Raw genomic sequence first — 19,373 nt, 5'->3', positions numbered from 1 at the left:
AGGAGTAACCACTGACCTCTAAAGCGACGAGTATTCTTCCGCGCATACGGCTATGCTGTGCGGCCATACGGTCGTGCGTATCTGTGTGCGTACTTTCCACCTAATGGAACGGCCTTGTACTACTGTACACATCTAGTTTTGCACAGGAAGCATGCAAGATCCGTACAAACACAAAAAAACATGGAAAGGTCATACGAACCAGACATACTATATGACAATTTTGCGTCATCTGTAGAAGTATACTTGGGCTTTATAATAACACTGCACCGGGCACTTTACTTTTGTTTCTAAAGTGACAAGTTATTTTGAGGTCAGTGGTTGCTCCTGAAGTGACCTGAGTAAGCCAGTACCCTTGCTGCGTAGTGGGCTTGTAGCCCTCAGATCTGACCCAAAGTTAGGTACTGTTTGGGTGGATGTTATTACTGGTTTCTGTCTCAGGTACAGCAGTCACGAGCAGTAGAGAGCAGATTAGAGTATGTTTACCTCCGACACACCACCCACCGCTCTGTACGAGGGAGAGTGGGTTGATGATCTCACCTGTGTGCGCACACATACACACACACACACACACACACACACACACACACACACACATACACACAGTTTACACATTACACTTGCAGATTGATATATCAGGTTCACTAATAAACACGCTCTGCTTAGAAGACCTAAAACCTAAGATATTTACACACACACACACACACAGTTTACACATTACACTTGCAGATTGATATATCAGATTCACTAATAAACACACTCTGCTTAGAAGACCTAAGATATTTACACACACACACACAGTTTACACATTACACTTTCAGATTGATATATCAGGTTCACTAATAAACACACTCTGCTTAAAAGCCATAAGATATTCACACACTTCACACACACACACACACACACACACACACACACACACACACACACACACACACACACACACACACACACACACACACACACACACACACACACACACACAGTATGAAGCCTGGAATTCGTCAGCACAATGCAAATGCAAGGCTTTCGCATGGTTTGATCTCATCAGGGAACTTCTTTCAACCCAGATAGGATCCTCTTACAGATCTGAGCTCTTCATTTACCAACTAGAAAACAGACACAGTTTCCTCTCCTATAAATACCTCAGGTCATTTATGCCCACAGTCTGACTGTAGGCTACACAGGGGACAGATTGTGCTTCAGATGAAGAAATAACTACAAACACATCTTTATCAGCACTGTATGCAGTCAAGGGTAGAGACTGAAACAACAAGCCATGTGCAATATTTATTGACTTCACGAATAGGCAAAGAAGCCTCATGTGATATTTCATGACTTCACGGATAAGCTGTAAAAAGGAATTCACCACTTAAGCCATCTCACGCACGGAGGCACAGCAAATCATTTGTCTCGGCAGTGAATTTTTTGCCCTCCAGCAAGCACTGACTCTAAACAATCCAGACATGACAGAGAAGCGTGACCTGCACCGAGAGCTTCAGCTTTAGTGCCCCCTTGTGGCACTGGCTGGTCAGTGCAGTCAGGTAGATGATGCATCACTAAACCCAGTGGCTCTTACTGGCAGGCAGCTACCCAGACTGATTTAGCCACACTGTGATCTGACACAGGTACTTCACAATGATGGATGTCTGGTAGTACAGTGTCTCAGCTATCGTAATTTGAGGTGACACGATGATTGATTTAGGGGAATGGTGAGTACAAAACAAGCAGTAACCACAAGCACAGCAAACTCAATGGGAAAACAAATAAGTAAATAAATCTAAATAAGACCTAGTAGTGTATGTGACACTTGCTGACACTGGCACCACTTAAGTAAGTTAACCTTTGAACTCTGAGCCTCTGGAGAGAGAGCAAGGGAGACTGAGGCCCAACTGTGTGTGTGTGTGTGTGTGTGTGTGTGTGTGTGTGTGTGTGTGTGTGTGTGTGTGTGTGTGTGTGTGTGTGTGCGCCAGCAGGTACTGGCTGGTACTGTGTAGGAGGAATGCGGGAGCAGTAAGACTCGGTGTCTCCCTTACCCTGACAATGCAGTGTGTGTGTGTGTTTGTCTATGCCTGTGGGAGTTTGTGTGTGTGTGTTTGTCTATGCCTGTGAGTTTGTGTGTGTCTGTGAGAGTGTGCATAACTGTGTGTGTACGGTGTGTGTGTGTGTGTGTGTGTGTGTGTGTGTGTGTGTGTGTGGCCGGCCCTTGACAGACTGCCACCTGGGCGCGGTGCAACTGCTTCACTCACCCCGTCGGCGCCCGGCTGGAGCTGGCCGTTGATGCTGGCGGTGCGGAAGGGCGAGTGTGTGGACAGGCGCTTGTCCCACTCGCTGGGCCGCGGCTCCGGCACCGACTCCATGAAGCTGCGCTTCAGCTCACTGATGCTGGTGTGGTGACGCATGATCTCCGACTGGGTCTTTTCCACATCCTGGGACACGAGATGGACAGATGGAGAGAGAAGAGAAGGCCAAGAAAGAGAGGGAAAGAGATAGAGGACCAGAGAAAGAGGGAGGATTAGGTAGAGGAATAGAGAGATAGAGAGAAAGGAGAAATAGAAGGCCAAGAGAGAGAGAGAGAGAGAGAGGAAGAGAGAAAGAGGGAGTTTATGAAAGGGGATAGACAGATAGAGAGAGAGGAGAGAATGAGGGGAAGGACAGAGGGGAAGAGAGAGATGGAGTGATAGTGGGATAGAGGGAGGAAAAGAGATAGGGAGAGACACACACAAAGAAAGGGAACAGAGCGAGATGTAGAGGAAGTAATGGAACAGGAAAGAATGGAGGGAAGAGACGGATGTAAGAGAGAGGAGAGAAAGAACCAAACAGAGAGCAAGAAAAGAGAAGGAGAAAGTGAGGGAGGAACGTAAACAAGAGAGAAGATAAGAAACACAAGCAGAGAATGAAATGAGATGAAGAGGACAGAAGCACAGAGAAGAGACACCGAGCCCGAGGGAAGATGACCCCAGAGAGAGAGAGAGAGAGAGAGAGGCGGAACAATCATGAGGGGAGAAAAGATGGAGGGATGCAAAGGACAAAGAGTGTAGAAGTAGAGGAGAGGAGAAGAGCCAGGCCCAGAGAGGGAGGGGATGAAGAAAAGAAGAGCTTGTTATCTCCACGCGGTCACAAACTCAGCTCAGCTCAGCTCACTGCAGATGAGGATGGAGTTAGGATGCTGGCTCTGGTTAGTGGCGTCACATAGGGAAACAGTTTCATCATGAGGCACACACACACACACACACACACACACACACAGAAAGCCAGAGACCAAAGCCAGTCTCTGGGGATGTTCTATGGACCAGCCAGACAAAACGCGTCCTCAAAGCTCTTCTCTCTCCCTTCTCAAATAAAAGCTCATCTCTGGTCCTCTCCCATGTCGGTTTCCCTCTCTATTAACTCCCCTCTACAACTGAGCTCCAAACAGCTACTGCTCTCACTGTGCAAGAGTGTTTACATCTTAAATCTCCTCTTAAATCATCTGCTTCTGCCTTCTCTCGCTCTGCCTCTCCTCCAATCCCCTCTGTCTTTCACTCTCTTCTTCCCTCTATCTCTCTCTCTCTCTGAGGTCCACAGTTAGTGTTTCATGGTGGGGAAGCCCTTAAATCTCTCATCACACTTCTCCTCTGCTCTGATCTACTGTATGTTCCCTCACTAATCTTAATCTCTCTCTCTCTCTCTCTCTATTTAAGTTTTGTGGCCAATATAGTTTGTGTTCATACAGCTCTCCTATCTTCTCTAAGAATTCTAAATCCCTCCATTTTTCCACTTTTCTCTTCGTGTAAGGACGAGCCAGCACATGTTCACTGTTCTTTACTTCTCCCATCTCCCCTGCGCTCCTACTCTAGGGCTGCTGCTGCTGTATGTCATCTCCATGCCCAACCACCCCCCAGCTCCCTCTTCGCCTTCCTCATCTGATGTTCCCTAATTGGACACTACAAATGAGAGTGTGTGAGAGAGAAAGAGAGAGAGAGAGAGAGAGAGAGAGAGAGGAGGGAAGAAAGATGCCCAACTCTCCAGGCTGTTGATTATTCATTAAAGAACTTGGACATCTTCGAGCTAGAGTGTAATCAACGCTCACACAGCCACTGAGAGCCAGGCATGAAAGAGAAAAACAACATGAGAGAGAGAGAGAGGACATAAGAGAAGGAGAGAGAGAGAGGACATAAGAGAAGGAGAGAGAAAACAGGAAGGAGGGAGAGCTTGGAGGAGAACTCAAAGTAACTCCACTGCCTGGCTCGCTGGCTGGCACATAGAACATCTGCCTTGTCCCAATCGCTACCATCTGTGAAACAGTCTTGTGCTGCGCCAATCATTCCTTCCTGTCCACACGACACGCCTCCCGAGGCTGAACCTTCAGAAGTCACAGTTGGGCCCAATATGTCCTCAATTAATCCTTAATGTGGTCTTTCACTAAGGGTAGGTTGGTACTGCTACTGATCTACAGGCTAGTCCTAGCAGATTCTGAAAACTAAGTTGGGAACTAGAATGCTGGGAATGAATAACTATGTTATGATATTAACTTAACAATATATATCATTATTTAATAATATTATATAATTTAATATTATATTATTACTTATTCATTCTGAACATTAATTGACAAATTCACACGTGAAAGTTGTGCCAACTAGGAAGTCACATGACCATTTCACAGACGGCTGACTGAACAAGGTGGGTGAGCGAGTGAGGCGGGAGTACTGGACTCTCCCTCCACCCTGGGCACTGTGTCTGCATTAGGCAACGCCGCTCAGCTCCACTGCCACTCCAGTAGAGGGGATGATGATTGTGACCAAGAGACTGGTGACCAATGATGCATATGGGGGGAGGGGGGGGGTCAACACACACATGTTGACTTTGGATGGTCCAACACGACATGAACGCAAAAGGGGCCACAAGTGTTAAGACAGCATGAACATGAGTGGGCGGAACTATTCCTATGGTGGGTGTGTCCTCCCTCTTTGTTTCAATGACAGGTTTCCATGTTGATGGCCAATGAATGACCTCACAATGATGATGGAGACAGCGGCATCGTTGGACTGTTGATGGTGTTATTACTGAGTAAATACATGACTGGGAAGGCTGACCACGTGTGTGTGTGTTGCATCTGTATCGTCTGTACATCGTCTGTAATTGGACACTTACCGAATCACCTAGAGCACACATTAGACTGCATTACTCTGGTGGTCACATCAAAGACCACACACACATCTTGCTCTTCTTCAGAGAGACTCTGTTTTATAAACTGAATATGAAAACACTTCATGGACTTGGACTTCATGGTCAGAGGAAGCATTAGACACCTCCTTCAAACATTAACCTTTTAGAGGAACCAAAACACACTCCAAGACAACTTGCAACAACAGGATGATAGTCCTCCATTCCCAATCATATATTTACCCAAATGACCACAGATCAAACCAAAGATGTTTATGTTTATGTTTGCATCAAAACACAGTGAAGTGAGTACTTGCATTAGAATCAGAGAGGTAAATAGTGCATGCCAAGCCTTTGGGGTTAAGCTATGAGAAGAAAACAAACAAACAAACAAAAAAAGAAGCAGATCAAAAAATTAAGAATGAAAAGAAGAAAAAATGTCAATGAGCAAAGAGAAGGAGGTCAAGACCTCCGGCATGCACGTCTGCTCGCGCCCACGAGAGTGAAGGATAGAGAGATAGAGCGGTAGAGCGGTAGAGCGGTAGAGATGGCATGCGATGACTAACAGTCAAAGAGCAAAGAGAGTAGCCCACTCAGGAGCCTTCATACCAACCTCCAACATTAAATTGCTATGTCTGACATAAAGAGTTTCCCCCTCAAGTTTCTTAGCTCTTTTCTGTGAAAAATATAATAAAAGAAAAAGAGAGAAAAAATAAAAGAAAGAAAGAAAAAAGGAAGAGAAACAAAGAGTTGGTGTCCTGATAATGACATTTGCGGGTCCATTTTCTCATCCACTTATGCCGCTTGACTTGCAGTTGCATCCAGTGCGCATAACTGATGGATAAAGTGGAGATGAGATAGGAAACCAAACTAAACTAAAACTACAGGAAGTGGAGCAAAGCAGAGTGCAAAGGTCAGGGGTCGTGGTGGGGGGTGGGGTGGGGGGGTCATCATTCAGAAGTGATGAGTTTGTGGTAAAGAAAGTGCTACTAAATAGTAAACTACTGTGAGGTGAACCACAACCTGAGTTGCTCTATCCTGCAGACATGAACATTCACAACGTTTATGGATTGACTCGGTGTACTGTTCTTGGACGTCTGAAATATTCACAATAATGCTTTTGGATTTGACTCTGTGCTGTTCTGTAAGTATTCCTTGGCGTCCGATTCCCCATTGCCGTAGAGGGCTAACTGTACCTGTGCCAGAAAGTGACACTGTCCCTCTTTTCCTGACTGCAAAGTTGCGAGAGCAGACGATGTGCAGCTATTTTGATCCTCTACTACAAAGGTACAAGACACAGACACTGTTGACAACGTCTGGCTTATTATAAATGGAGCTTTGAGGAGCCGCGGCAGCAGCGCAAGAAGATTTATTGTGGACATATGCAGACAATGGCTAATGTCTGTCAGCAACTGTAGTGCTGCTCGATATCTGTGTGTGTGTGTGTGTGTGTGTGTGTGTGTGTGTGTGTGTGTGTGTGTGTGTGTGTGTGTGTATGTCTCATGAGTCATGTCTGGGAAACATAAATCAACCTCACTGTACTGCATGGACACACAAGTATGTGTGTGTGTGTTAGAATTTCTATTGTTTTTGCAATTCCATTGTCTTGCAGTGTGTGTGTGTGTGTGTGTGTTGAGTTTCACAGGCGTTTTTGATTCCAACTCACACCGGCTGACAAATTAAACAGAGATAGGCTAAGCAAACCATCTATTTATCTATGTAAACAAATTCAAATTCCCCAAAATAATCACATTCATTTCCAGTGACCCATGAAAACAAAATAAACCAACACATAAACAAACCCAAACATAAATCAAGAGCCCTCCAGCCATGAGCAGCATGAGTTCTTGTATAGCTGCACTTATACAAGTGTGACAGCAGACACAGCCCGAGGCAGGCGCATGGAACTGGGGTGGCGTGAGGACAAACATGACAGCTCATCTCTTTTGCACACGTCAGAAACAGGCATGTGTGTGTGTGTGTGTGTGTGTTTTATATGTGTGTGCAAATGTGTGTGTGTGTGTGTGTGTGTGTGTGTGTGTGTGTGTGTGTGTGTGTGTGTGTGTGAGTGTGTGTGTGTGTGTGTGTGTTTTATATGTGTGTGCAAATGTGTGGTGTGTGTGTGTGTGTATGGGTAAATGTGTGTGTGTGTGTGTGTGTGTGTGTGTGTGTGTGTGTGTTTTATATGTGTGTGCAAATGTGTGGTGTGTGTGTGTGTGTATGGGTAAATGTGTGTGTGTGTGTGTGTGTGTGTGTACGTAGAGATGCGAGGATGAGTAAGAGAGTGGCGCCCTCATGCGGTGGGGCGGATGGTGAAGAGGAGGAGGAGGTGGGGGGGCTAACCTTCCTCGCTCGCACCAGCTCCGTTCTGCCACGGGGCGACTGCTCCACCCCACAGTGCGCGGGCAGAGGAGGAGCACAACGAGGAGGGAGAGAGAAAGGCACGTACACATTAGAGGATTACTGCACTGGAGGAGACATCTCCTCTACACACACACACACACACACACACACACACACACACACACACACACACACACACACACACACACTCAAGTCGGCATGCATACATACACACACACTCAAATAGGCATGCATGTATACACACACACACACACACCAAGGCACAAAGGCATAAACTAACACACACACACACACACAAACACAACAAGGCACAAAGGTCTAAACGCACGCACGCACACACACACGCACGCACGCACAGACGCACACACACACACACACTAAGGCACAAATGTCTAAACACATGCACACACACAAACACACACACACCAAGGCACAGAGGCATAAACACACACACACACACACACCAAGGCACAAAGTTCTAAACAGGCGCACACAGCGTTCGGTGCAGCATGCAGCGTGTGTGACAAACACACACCTGTCTCTCCCGCTCGCCATTGGTGGCGGTGGTCGCCTGCGTGTGGTGCCGGCGTTCTCGCCTAGCCACCGTCTGTAGTGGCACACACACACACACACACACACACACACACACACACACACAGCTCAGACACCCTGCATGTGGAGCTGCACAGAACCACCCCCCCCCACACACACACACATACTCATGCACACACACACAGTCTAAACCCTCACAACAAATGCAACATGAATAATAATAAACTTTAAATTAGTAAATAATAAACTGACTATTACACACTAAAATTCTTCTGTGTGAGAAGAAATTACATATCTCGGCTCTCATAGCTATAGATCATCACACACACACACTCATTCCTTCCCTCAAACACACACACACACACACACACACACACAGCCCATGTTTGAGAGGTAGACCATGCAGGAATGCAAGTGATCCCCGGGCTGCAAAACCATAAAGATGCTCGCTGTGTTTAACAAGGGATTAGTACAGCATACACACGTATACATTTCCTCTGCAGGCATGTGGCATAACAGTCTAAATTGTGGTTTCTCAAAGTGAGGTGCAGCATCCTAAACTTTATAAAAAATAATAACAAATAACACAAATTTGACATTAATTGATGGTCAGAAACATAGTGCAACTGCTAAAAATGTACAATACAAAATGTACACATCTTGGTACAAGAAATAATTTTCCCTTGATGTTTGCTTCTGCCAAATCATGCTATTTATACCATTTTGCTTGTGTGAGTGTGTGTGAAATTGGGGGTATGGTCACCTTTGTGAATGTGTGTGGAGGGGTTGTCATACCTTCATGGCCTGTAGTGAGTAGCGTGAGAATATGGTGTCTCTGTGTGTGTGGGGGTGTGTGGGTGTGTGGCGGGGGATTCATACCTTGATATACAGGGTGTGCTGAACTTTGGTGGTGTTGTGTGTGTGTGTGTCTGGCAGGGGGGTGTACCTTGTGGTTTGTTTGAGGAGAGTGTTTAGTAGAGTAAGAGTGTGTGGTTGACCGAACTTTGATGTCAGGTGTGTGTGTGTGTGTGTGTGTGTGTGTGTGTGTGTGTGTTTGACCGTACCTTGATGTCAGGTGTGTGTGTGTGTGTGTGTGTGTGTGTGTGTGTGTGTGTGTGACCGTACCTTGATGTCAGGTGTGTGTTCAGCTTTGGCGCCCTGCTGCGCTTTGGGGGAGTCGGTGCCACGCCCCTCCCCCTTCACCTCCGCCTTCCTCTCGGCCGAGCGCGAGGGACGGCCAGTTGGCGTGGCAACCTCCTTGCGCTCCTTGGTGGCCGTGGAGATGGCGGCGGAGGCAGGCGACGGAGCGGCGTCTCCCGGGGACACGGGGGACATGATGGGCGCACTGACCGGACGGGCGCCTTTTTCCGGCGTGGCCACCATCGCTGCAGAGAGGACAGAGGATAGGGAAGAGAGGAACAGATAAATACATAAAATATATAAATAGTTATATACATCATAAAATACATAAGTAACTCTACTTATCGGTCCTGAAGAAAAAGTACTTAAACGTGACTACACGCGATACATTCCTCTCTTTCAGTCCAGCGTTTCCAAACACACATTACATTTGTTTTGCAGATGTACACTTTACACTGAATCAGTGGCACCTGGATTTTCAAAGATAACAGTTGAACTTATGACCCCAACCCAAGGGAGTTTTATCTTCTATTCAGACTCTCACACACACACACACACCCATAGAGACCCCTGGGTAACACACACACACACACACACGCTCATAGAGACCCCTGGGTAACACACACACACACACACACACACACACACACACACTCATAGAGACCACTGGGTAACACACACACACACACACTCATAGAGACCCCTGGGTAACCACAGTTGGCATTGCACACACACATCAGCAGACCCAGTTCCACCTGCGATTCTGAATAGAGGAGATTTCACCACGTGACTGTCCACTGGCTGATGCACACTGCCAGGCTGGGTCTTCTTCCAAGTATGGTCCCTCACAGGGGTGTGTGCGTGTGTGTGTGTGTGTGTGTGTGTGTGTACAGTGTGTGTGTGTGTGTGTGTGTGTACAGTATGTGTGTGTGTGTGTGTGTGTGTGTGTGTGTGTATTTGCTACCTGTGGGCTGTAGGGGAGAACTAGAAACAGGAGGGGCAGGGAGACCCAGCAGCTCACACCAGTCATCCTTCCAGGCCGCTGCAATGAGGTGTGACATGTTATGATCAATAGTGGAAAAGCAATACAGCTCTTTTAAATCCCCAACAGAAAAGCAAAAAATGTTGATTGCTGGGGAAACTTTGGCAACAGTGCTCTCTAGAGCAAAGCAAAACACTGAATTAGTAGAAGCATGGATGAGAACCTTCCAGAAGGAGGTCACAGTTGACCTCAGGAAAGAGTTCGGTGAAGTAAGGTAGACTGAGGACAAGAACAGTAGTCCAAGTCAAAGTACAGTGTAGAGATCCACCAAAAGGCCAGCTTGTTTGTTAAAGGCAGGCATACACAGTTGATGTGCTCTTGCAGATAAGCATATGAAGTTAGTTTGCCAGCATCCACTTGCCATCTGAAAGCACTTTCTCTGCCAATCGCAATCCTATCTGTGGAGACACTGGATTCTTGCAGAGCAGAAAGGCACCAAAAAGCCACTTGTTTGTTAGAAGCTGATTAAAGGCTCATGTTCTCTTTACACTGTTGATGGTAATTGTTTGGGCAGTTAAGTCGAGCCATCTGAAAGCACTTTCACTGTCGACCGCAGCCCTCATAGCTAACTACTTATGTGTGGCCACACTGGAGGGTTCCTGAGCGAAAGAGGCACCAAAAAGCCAGTTGTGTGTTAGAAGCCGATTAAGAGTTCTTGCACTGGTGACACTATTGTGAGTCCAGCCATATGAAAGCACTTTCTCTGCCCGCTGCGATCATTGCAGCCCTACCTGTGGAGAAACCAACGCCCTTGAGAGTATCCTTCTCCAGCAAGAGGAACCAGAGGTCCTGGTCTTCCCCTGAAGGCTCCAGGAGTGCCCTCAACCTCCTGCCCAGAGAGAGAGCCTCCTCCCTGGCCTGGCGCCCGGCGATCTCCAGCCCCCTCTGGAGCTCCAGGGCCTCCTGCTCCAACATGGCCAACCGCCGGGCCTGGAGAGGGTTCTGGGGGGTTTGGCTCAAGGCCCGGTTCGGTCCAAGGCCCGTGCCTGCGGCCAGCCACTGGCACTGAAGCTGCTCCACGCTCTGCTGGGTGAGAAGGAGGTCCTTTGTGGCGCGGGACAGGAGGTCATCCAACGAGCCAGGGACCAGGGAGCCACCCTCATTCTCAGTGGTTGTTAAGGTCTTCCAAATGACCTTTGACCTCTTTGAAAAAGCCACCCTTGCTGCAAGAGGTACTGCTTTTTGAGAAAAAGTGAGGATAAAGTAAAAAAATCTTACAAGATGTTGATCTACTGAAGATAAAATGCAGACGGCTGAATGTGGAAACTGATAAAGAAATATGAAATATTAAAACATTGCCAGTGCACAGCATCCTTCATGCAGCAATTATTATAATACAGTAAATATCCAGGTCAGTTTTATCCATTTTCAACTGAAAAGCATCCAAGCACTTACAGTAAGTAATTTCTAATCACAGAGCATTAGGACTTTACTTAATCTCCTTCCCAACACCACCACTAGAGGGTGCTCTATGGGACACCTCAACACATCAGCACAAGCTTTGAAAGAGGCCTGTGTGGGAGGGAGAGTGCAAGCCAGAGACACCCAAATCAAAATGAGACACAAGATAGCCACAGATAGCCATGAAGATAGGCAGCATACAGCATAAAGCAAAGCATTATGGGCCAGGTGCTGGTGCAGTGGAGGACCTCACGAGGGCAAGGTCCTGTATGTGGAAGAGAGAGTGTGAAATGGCTGCGGGTTGGGATCAGTGCTTCACACAGATGCTGGTGAGTGTTGTCAGTGGCTCTGCTTAAAGCAGTTACCAGCAAGGGGCAGGAGTGAGCTACACGCTGTTAGATTGACTCGTGCTGAGCAGTAAAAGCTGTGACAAAGTGGAGGTAGCAGGTCACACTGGACAGGACAAGGTCCTCAGCAGGCAGTGACCAGGGCCTAACCTGCTACCTAAGCAGAGGCATATTTGGGCGTGGGGGGGGGAGTACCTGATTTCCCCCAGCTGTAAGACACAGACGCTGCACGATCCAGGAGCACAAACCAGTCATCTCCCGCCATCTGTGGCCCTTCTTCTGGAAACTTCTCCTCCTCCTCCTCCTTCTCTTCGTCCTTCTTAATCACCACCGTCCTCCTCCCCTCCCCTCTCTCTTCCGTCCGTTCCGTTAGTTGCCCTGCCGACGGTCCCGCTCTCGGAGGGGGAGACGTTACTGTGGCACGTAGAGGTAGAAGCTGTCAGAAGCCATTACTAACCCAATCCCTCATCTCATGGCTTGTTGACTCTCTGGCTCGCGATGGCGGCCGCTTACTCTCAAGTCGGACAGCTGCTGGAGTCGGCACCGGGGCATCGTGGGAAACGCGGTCCAACAGAACAAACCAAACGTCCTTGTCATCGCCATCATCATCAGGGCTCCTGAACCTCACTGCATGCATCCTCCTTTTGGCAGGAACGTCCTCTTCTTTACAGGACGGGGGAATAAGATATTAAACATACCCTCTATGGAATAAGCCACAAAAAACACAAACTAAAAACCCACATTACAGTTTTTCTCAGTCACTTTGGTGCTATTCTCACATCACTATTAACATTTGCACAGCAGTTAGTGCATTTCTCAAAACAATTAGTGCAAACTGCAAAACCTAGTGGATGACCTGCAAAAGTGCGTCACTTGCTCAAAATGGATAGTCCATTCCTCAAAAGCACATATTCATGTCAATGAAAGTGTCAGTGTCATCAAAATGAGAAGTCTTGACACCATCATTTATGAACAAGATAGTCAAATGGCTTTGTCATGTTTTCATAATGACAGTTCTCTCAGTGTTTTCCAATGCAAAAAAAAGGTCAGCACTCGGTGACGCTACCTGAACATGCTCAAGACAGTACTATACAGTACTTGTACAGCCATTTGAAAACTACAGTAAAGTTACACATTGCTGTAGTTAGGGGAGTAAGTGAGTACAAGACACTGAATACGTACATTTTTACTGTATGCTCTTTGCAATTCTGACAGAATTTGATAACTAGTTCACCAATTTTGTATGTAATGACTCAAGCAATTAAATGAAGACTATTAGTTTTATAGGGAACGACTATTCAGTATCCATAAGTATAGTTCATTTTGACTGACATGACATAAGCAAATGATAATGTTAAAAAACAGCAGAGAATTGTATGAAAGCAACTGATACATGTCCAAAAGCATTTGCAATTTGTTCAGAGGAAGGAGAATTTGCTACTCTGATGTGCACAAATGACTAAATGTTGTGGAGGTTGAACTAATAGTTATGAGAATTTTTATTCTGATCTGAAAAAAGCACCAAAGCGACTGAGAAAAACTGTAAATATATATACTTGCAAAGAAACTCTCTCCATAACCAGCAAAGCAGAGGGTTCAAAGCACCTCCCAAAAACAACTGGGAATTCATATACATGAGTCATGATACACTGTGAATTGCGAAACCTGCTGGGCCTTGTTTTTGGTCCCCTCTCTAAGTACAGGTCAGACAAGTACACACGGACTCTTACATGGAGCACAGGTTACTACTCCACCAGAGTGTGTTGTTAAGAGTGACCCGTAATGGAGTTCAGTCGAGACAAACCATGCAGTGTCTTGCAGTTAGCGTGGAGGAAAAGTGTTGACCCTACTTGACATGTCAGAGGTCCTGACCAGACTACAGGGCTGGAGTGTGTTTGTCTTTGGAGAGTAGAGACAGAGATGAGCAGAAGGAGGAGGATGGAGAGAAAGAGACAGTGTGAAAAACTAACCTCTCTCTCTCTCTATCACTAAAAGCCTCGGGTTTCTCTTTCTCTCTCCCTCTCCCCCCTCCCTTTGTTTTATTCTTTTTCTCTGTCTGTCACAAATCATTCAGTCATCTGCATGTACCATTCATTTCAGCTGACCAAGCGGTTTCTTCTCTCTTCATGGTTCAACAGAGAGCCATGGACAGCTTTCCTCACAAATAACTCTACAGCGTTCAGTGTGTGATGACTATCACCAGGGAGATCAACTGCAGGTCTGTGAAGAGGGACGTCCTTCTCTGGATGGGGAGAGTGCTGTAGGTGATGGGTTCAGGGACATGTCAGGGTTAATGAGGATTTAAAATGAAGTGAGGCCGGTGGAAAAAAATCACACACACACACACACACACACACACACACACACACACACACACACACACACAGACACACCCGCCCTCCCTCCCTTACAAGCCACACTGTAAATCTGTCTAAAATGTTACACCGTAATCAAAAACGGGGTAAACAGTTTTAAACACATTTCCTCATAATGTGTTGGGCTTGTTTATTCCCAGAATTAATTTGGTAGTAACTCTTGCTTGGCTTCATCCAGCTTGGTTTCGTCCAAACACTCCCCAGAGAAGTTACTCTTATGTTGTTTGCTGACTATAAATAACTGCAGATATTTAAGTAAACACTTGAGTTTGCTTTGGTATTGCTCTGTGGTGAATCCTTCTCCCCCTCTCCCCCCCTCTCTCTCCCTCTCTCTCTCTCTCTCTCTCTCTCTCAACATTTCAGCTCAGCTCTCATGCCTGACTGCCATTACATGAGAGAAACAGAACATTTGGAGCAATATGCATCTGATGCAGTAATGTCGTCTAACCAAGCATACTTATGCAATTAACAGGCCTCCATCGAATCATTAGCCTTTCATAAAGACTGAAAACATCACGGCACACACTGTTGACAGTGGCCACACCGAGTCACACCAACCGCCACAGGGGACCTGACTGCTCAGAAGAACTACAAAACTATGCTTTATGTGTTAGTGGCAACTGCAATCAAGATCAAGTACCTATAAAGTGTCCTAAGTACAGTGTACTTACTGATATACATAACTTTGGCAGAACCAAATTACATTTAAAAAATATATATATTTTCTGAATAGATTTGTGTCATTTCGATGTTTGGTTCCCAACCCTAGCCGTTTGTACCAATACCAATAACGGTTGGGTATTAAGATTTTTTAACCAGCATTAGTGCATACTGAATCTTCAAAATAGAATCTTCACAAGGTACCCATAGGCAGAAAAGGTGGCAGCCTCATCCTCCACAGCTGTGACTGGGAACCTGTGCCACCATTAAAAGAATTATGGGAGCAACCAAGAGGAAACAGATAGCTAGTTCAGGATGTCACTGAAAAGTGAACACTGCTCTCATCTCAGAGAGACACTTGGGTAGAGAGAAATCAAAGAGGAGAGACGGGAAATGAGCCAAAGCCTTGTGTGAGCTTTTTGAGCGTCTCAAGCTACCTGCTGATCTGGAGTCAGCTCCTGCAGTGGGACCAGCAAGTGTCAGAGCTGGAGGCCTGTCGTGTCGTCATGACAGCAGAGCCGCATGGATTAAACACTTCTGCACCCCGATGCTGAAATGCACATGTACATTCTTTCTTTCTCTCTCTTTCTCTCTCTCTCTGTCTCTCTCTCACACATGCACACATGAACAAACGCACACATGCACGCACGCATAGCCCCATCAAAAAGTGTCTCAAAGCAACTTCAGACACTCCCAAGAAATCCCAGAAAAACTGTCTGGGATAGACAGTATAGGTTTAGGTCACAGCAGGAAGATGCCCAGACAGGCGGGCAGGCACCTTCTGTTGAGCGGCCAAATGAAAGCAGATGTTTTCAGGATGCGTTACATAACAGGTTGAGCTATTCCCCACGGCTTCACAGAGAGAGAGAGAGGGATGAGAGAGAGAGAGAGAGAGAGAAAGAGATAGAAAGCCAGAGTGAGAGAAAGACAGCAAAGAGACAGGATGAAAAAGTATAAAGGCAGAGAATGAGCAGGAGGGGAAGCCAGATCCTGGGATAGTGCTGCTTGATGAAAGAGTCCACTCTAAGAACAGCCCTGAGGGCATTAGTGAGGAGAGCCATTCACCCAGTTGCACAGGCCAGCAGGACCCATACAACACAACACAACACCGGCCACTGGACCACAATCACTCACACACTATCAACACAACACTGGCCACTGGACCACAATCACTCACACAGTAATGGACATGTTCTTGCAAAGATACACATACATGTACAAACACACACACACACACACACCATCTGATCCAGCAGTCAAACACACACCTCCATCGAGGCTGCGGGAGGCCCTCTTGCTAGACGAGCGTTGGAAGGCGGGCGCGGGGCGGTCGATCATGGAACTGGCCTGGCGCGTCTGGGCCTGGGTGCGTCCACTGTAGCGGAACTTAGAACCCAGAGCCAGGAACTTCCTTGGGGTGGTGGCCGCTTCTGTGGAGGTCAGCCTACGGACGGACACACATACAAACACACACACACATAGAAAGCGGTGTTTATATTTAATGTGTTACTAAATGTATTAACTATTACTAATAGCTAGAGTGATGATGTTTGGTGTCCTCAGGTCACTCCAGGTGTGTAGTGGTCTCACCTGAAGAAGGTGTGGTGCTCCACACACACTTTCCACAGTTTCTTGGCGGCTTTGTAGTTGGGCAGCTTGAAGCCGATGGCGCTCTCATAGTGCTCCAGCTTACACACACACACACACACACACACACACAAATATACACAATTGGATGAAAATGGTCACATACTTCTAGTTCAGATTTACATCAGTGCATCGGTAACGTCAGTAACCACAGCAACAGACACAGAAACACACACACACACACACATACCTGTCCTGAACTTGAACCCAAGTGATTCACCAAGCAAAAAAACAAATCCATATGCACACACACACACACACACACACACACTAAAGAGAGTGTTTAATAAAGCACAGTAATGAGAGCATACTGAGAAAATTAGGGAGAGTTCACTAACAGTTCATACTGTACCTACTGGGTAAGTGTGTGTGTGTGTGTGTGTGTGTGTGTGTGTGTGTGTGTGTGTCTCCATAGCTAAGAGTCTATTCAAAACACTGCTGTATTTTGTGTATCAGTGTGCATGTGTGGGTTTGTATCTCAAAGTGTATGTTTGGGGTGTGTGTACCTGTGTGGTTAAATATATACATGTTTTTTTGCTGTTTTGAAACATGTGTATGTGTGCGCACATCTGAATTTCATATGTGAAATTGTGTCAATTTCAATGAGTGAAGTGTGTATATATGTGTGTGTGTGTGTGTGTGTGTGTGTGTGTGTGTGTGTGTGTGTGTGTGTGTGTGTGTGTATGTGTGTGTGTGTGGGTACCTCTGAGGGGCGTATCTTGATGAAGAAGCTGCTGCGTTTGTAGGAGACCTTGAGCACCTTGGGCCAGGGGAAGCGGTTGATCCGCAGCTTGTCCTTATACACCATCAGACCACTGGAGCACACGCCCAGCATGATGTCCACCCCGTCCAGATCCTACAGCACACACACACACACGGGGGGGGAGGGGGGGGAGACAGACAGAGAGAGGGAGAGAGGGGGGGTGCATGATGAATTAACATGACTGATGATCTGCCATTACGTTACAGTCCCACTTTCATTTCAGTTCTCTCTGCTTATGGTGTCTAAATCTGGAGGGACCCTGTGACCTTGAATCTACATCTAATACAGTTTTTCTCAGTTGCTTTGGCTCATTTCTCAGATCAGAATGGTAATTCTCAAAACTGTTTGTTCAAACTCCATATCATCTTATCACTTGTGTACATCATTGAAGCAGTTTCTCCCCATCTTGAACAAATAGCAATGCTTTCGTACATCTATGCAACTGATTTTGTACAAATGTCTTCATGTTTGTCAAAATGCACTATACTGGTTCCCTGCTGAATAGTCCTACCCCATAAAACAAATTGGCCTTATTTATAGCATATTGCTTGTGTCATTACATGCAAATGTGTTGAACTAGTTGTCATAACTAGATGTCATAGTCTGTCTAGCATATATAAATATATGTAACCTGACAGACAGGAACGTTGAGATGTATAGAAAGATATATAGTAATATAGTAATATTATTTTTCTTTACTTTTTTATACATTTTTTTTTTAGTCAGACCTGTGTATCCCTGGGCCCCTTTTTATGTTTCAACTGTTGCCTAACCTCTCATTGCCATGTAAAGCACTTTGGGTCAACTCCTGTTGTTTTTACAGTTTTTCTCAGTCACTTTGGTGCTTTTCTCAGATCAGAATGAAAATTCTCATAACTATTAGTTCAACCTCCACAACATTTAGTCATTTGTGCAAATTATAGTAGCAATTTCTCTTTCCTCTGAACAAATTGCAAATGCTTTTGGACATGTATCAGTTGCTTTCATACAATTCTCTGCTGTTTTATAACATTATCATTTGCTTATGTCATGTCAGTCAAAATGAACTATACTTATGGATGCTGAATAGTCGTTCCCAATAAAACTAATAGTCTTCATTTCATTGCTTGAGTCATTTCATACAAAATTGGTGAACTAGTTATCAAATTCTGTCTCAATGCTGTAGAATTGCAAAGAGCATATACAGTAAAAATATGAAACGTACGAATTCAGTGTCTTGTACTCACTTACTCTCCTAACTACAGCAATGTGTAACTTTACTGTAGTTTTCATGGCTGTACAAGTGTATAGTGCTGTCTTGAGCATGTTCAGGTAGTGTCACCGAGTTCTGACCTTTTTTTGCATTGGAACTGAGAGAATAAACTGTTTTAATGAAAACATGACAAAGCCATTTGACTATCTTGTTCATAAACGATGGTGTCAAGACTTCTCATTTTGATGACACTGACAGTTTCATTGACATGAATACTTGCTTTTGAGGAATGGACTATCCATTTTGAGCAAGTGGCATGCTTTTGCAGGTTATCCACTAGGTTTTGCAGTTTGCACTAATTGTTTTGAGAAATGCACTAACTGCTGTGCAAATGTTAATAGTGATGTGAGAAAAGCACCAAGGCGACTGAGAAAAACTGTAAATGTGCTATATAAATAAAAGTGACTTGACTTGACTTGAGATGTACAGTGGTGCACAGCTCTGACCAAGGGGTATTTTACGGTATATTGGTCATTTTTCATTTGCACATTGCTGTCACAATGTCTGACTGTCAACAGTAAAAACTGCAATTTTTTTTGCAATCAACCCCCCTCCACACACATTAATGTGCAACTTTGTAGTTCTGAAATAGAAAATAGTTCTGCCTTGCGCATTGTTCATTAGAAAATACTTACAGAGTCACATTGACAACAAGACAAAACAGTTCATCTATCTTGACATAAAC

General features: G+C 45.6%; 1 protein-coding gene across 6 annotated transcripts in view; it reads right to left on the bottom strand.

Moving 5' to 3' along the window:
- The window catches only part of epb41a (erythrocyte membrane protein band 4.1a), a 70,197-nt gene that overhangs the window by 20,600 nt on the left and 30,224 nt on the right, over positions 1-19,373 (bottom strand). For 5 of the 6 annotated variants that reach the window (XM_076302258.1, XM_076302256.1, XM_076302259.1 and 2 more), the window contains exons 9-13: positions 17,377-17,529; positions 16,617-16,714; positions 16,295-16,470; positions 9,187-9,446; positions 2,247-2,426 (exon numbers count right to left, since the gene is read on the bottom strand). In XM_076302258.1, the coding sequence (XP_076158373.1) occupies positions 2,247-2,426; positions 9,187-9,446; positions 16,295-16,470; positions 16,617-16,714; positions 17,377-17,529 (867 nt within the window). Of the gene's footprint in view, positions 1-2,246; positions 2,427-9,186; positions 9,447-12,024; positions 12,406-12,504; positions 12,655-16,294; positions 16,471-16,616; positions 16,715-17,376; positions 17,530-19,373 lie in introns of those variants that run through there. The other variant, XM_076302261.1, reaches the window with a different exon arrangement.

The sequence above is a fragment of the Alosa pseudoharengus genome, unplaced genomic scaffold, assembly GCF_046254945.1.
Source record: "Alosa pseudoharengus isolate Yale_2024_CS ecotype anadromous, Long Island Sound unplaced genomic scaffold, YU_APseudo_1.1 YU_APseudo_1.1_scf_23, whole genome shotgun sequence".
Classification (NCBI taxonomy): domain Eukaryota; kingdom Metazoa; phylum Chordata; class Actinopteri; order Clupeiformes; family Clupeidae; genus Alosa; species Alosa pseudoharengus.
Note: the sequence above shows the minus strand (reverse complement) of the source record. Positions and strands in the feature narration are given on the sequence as shown.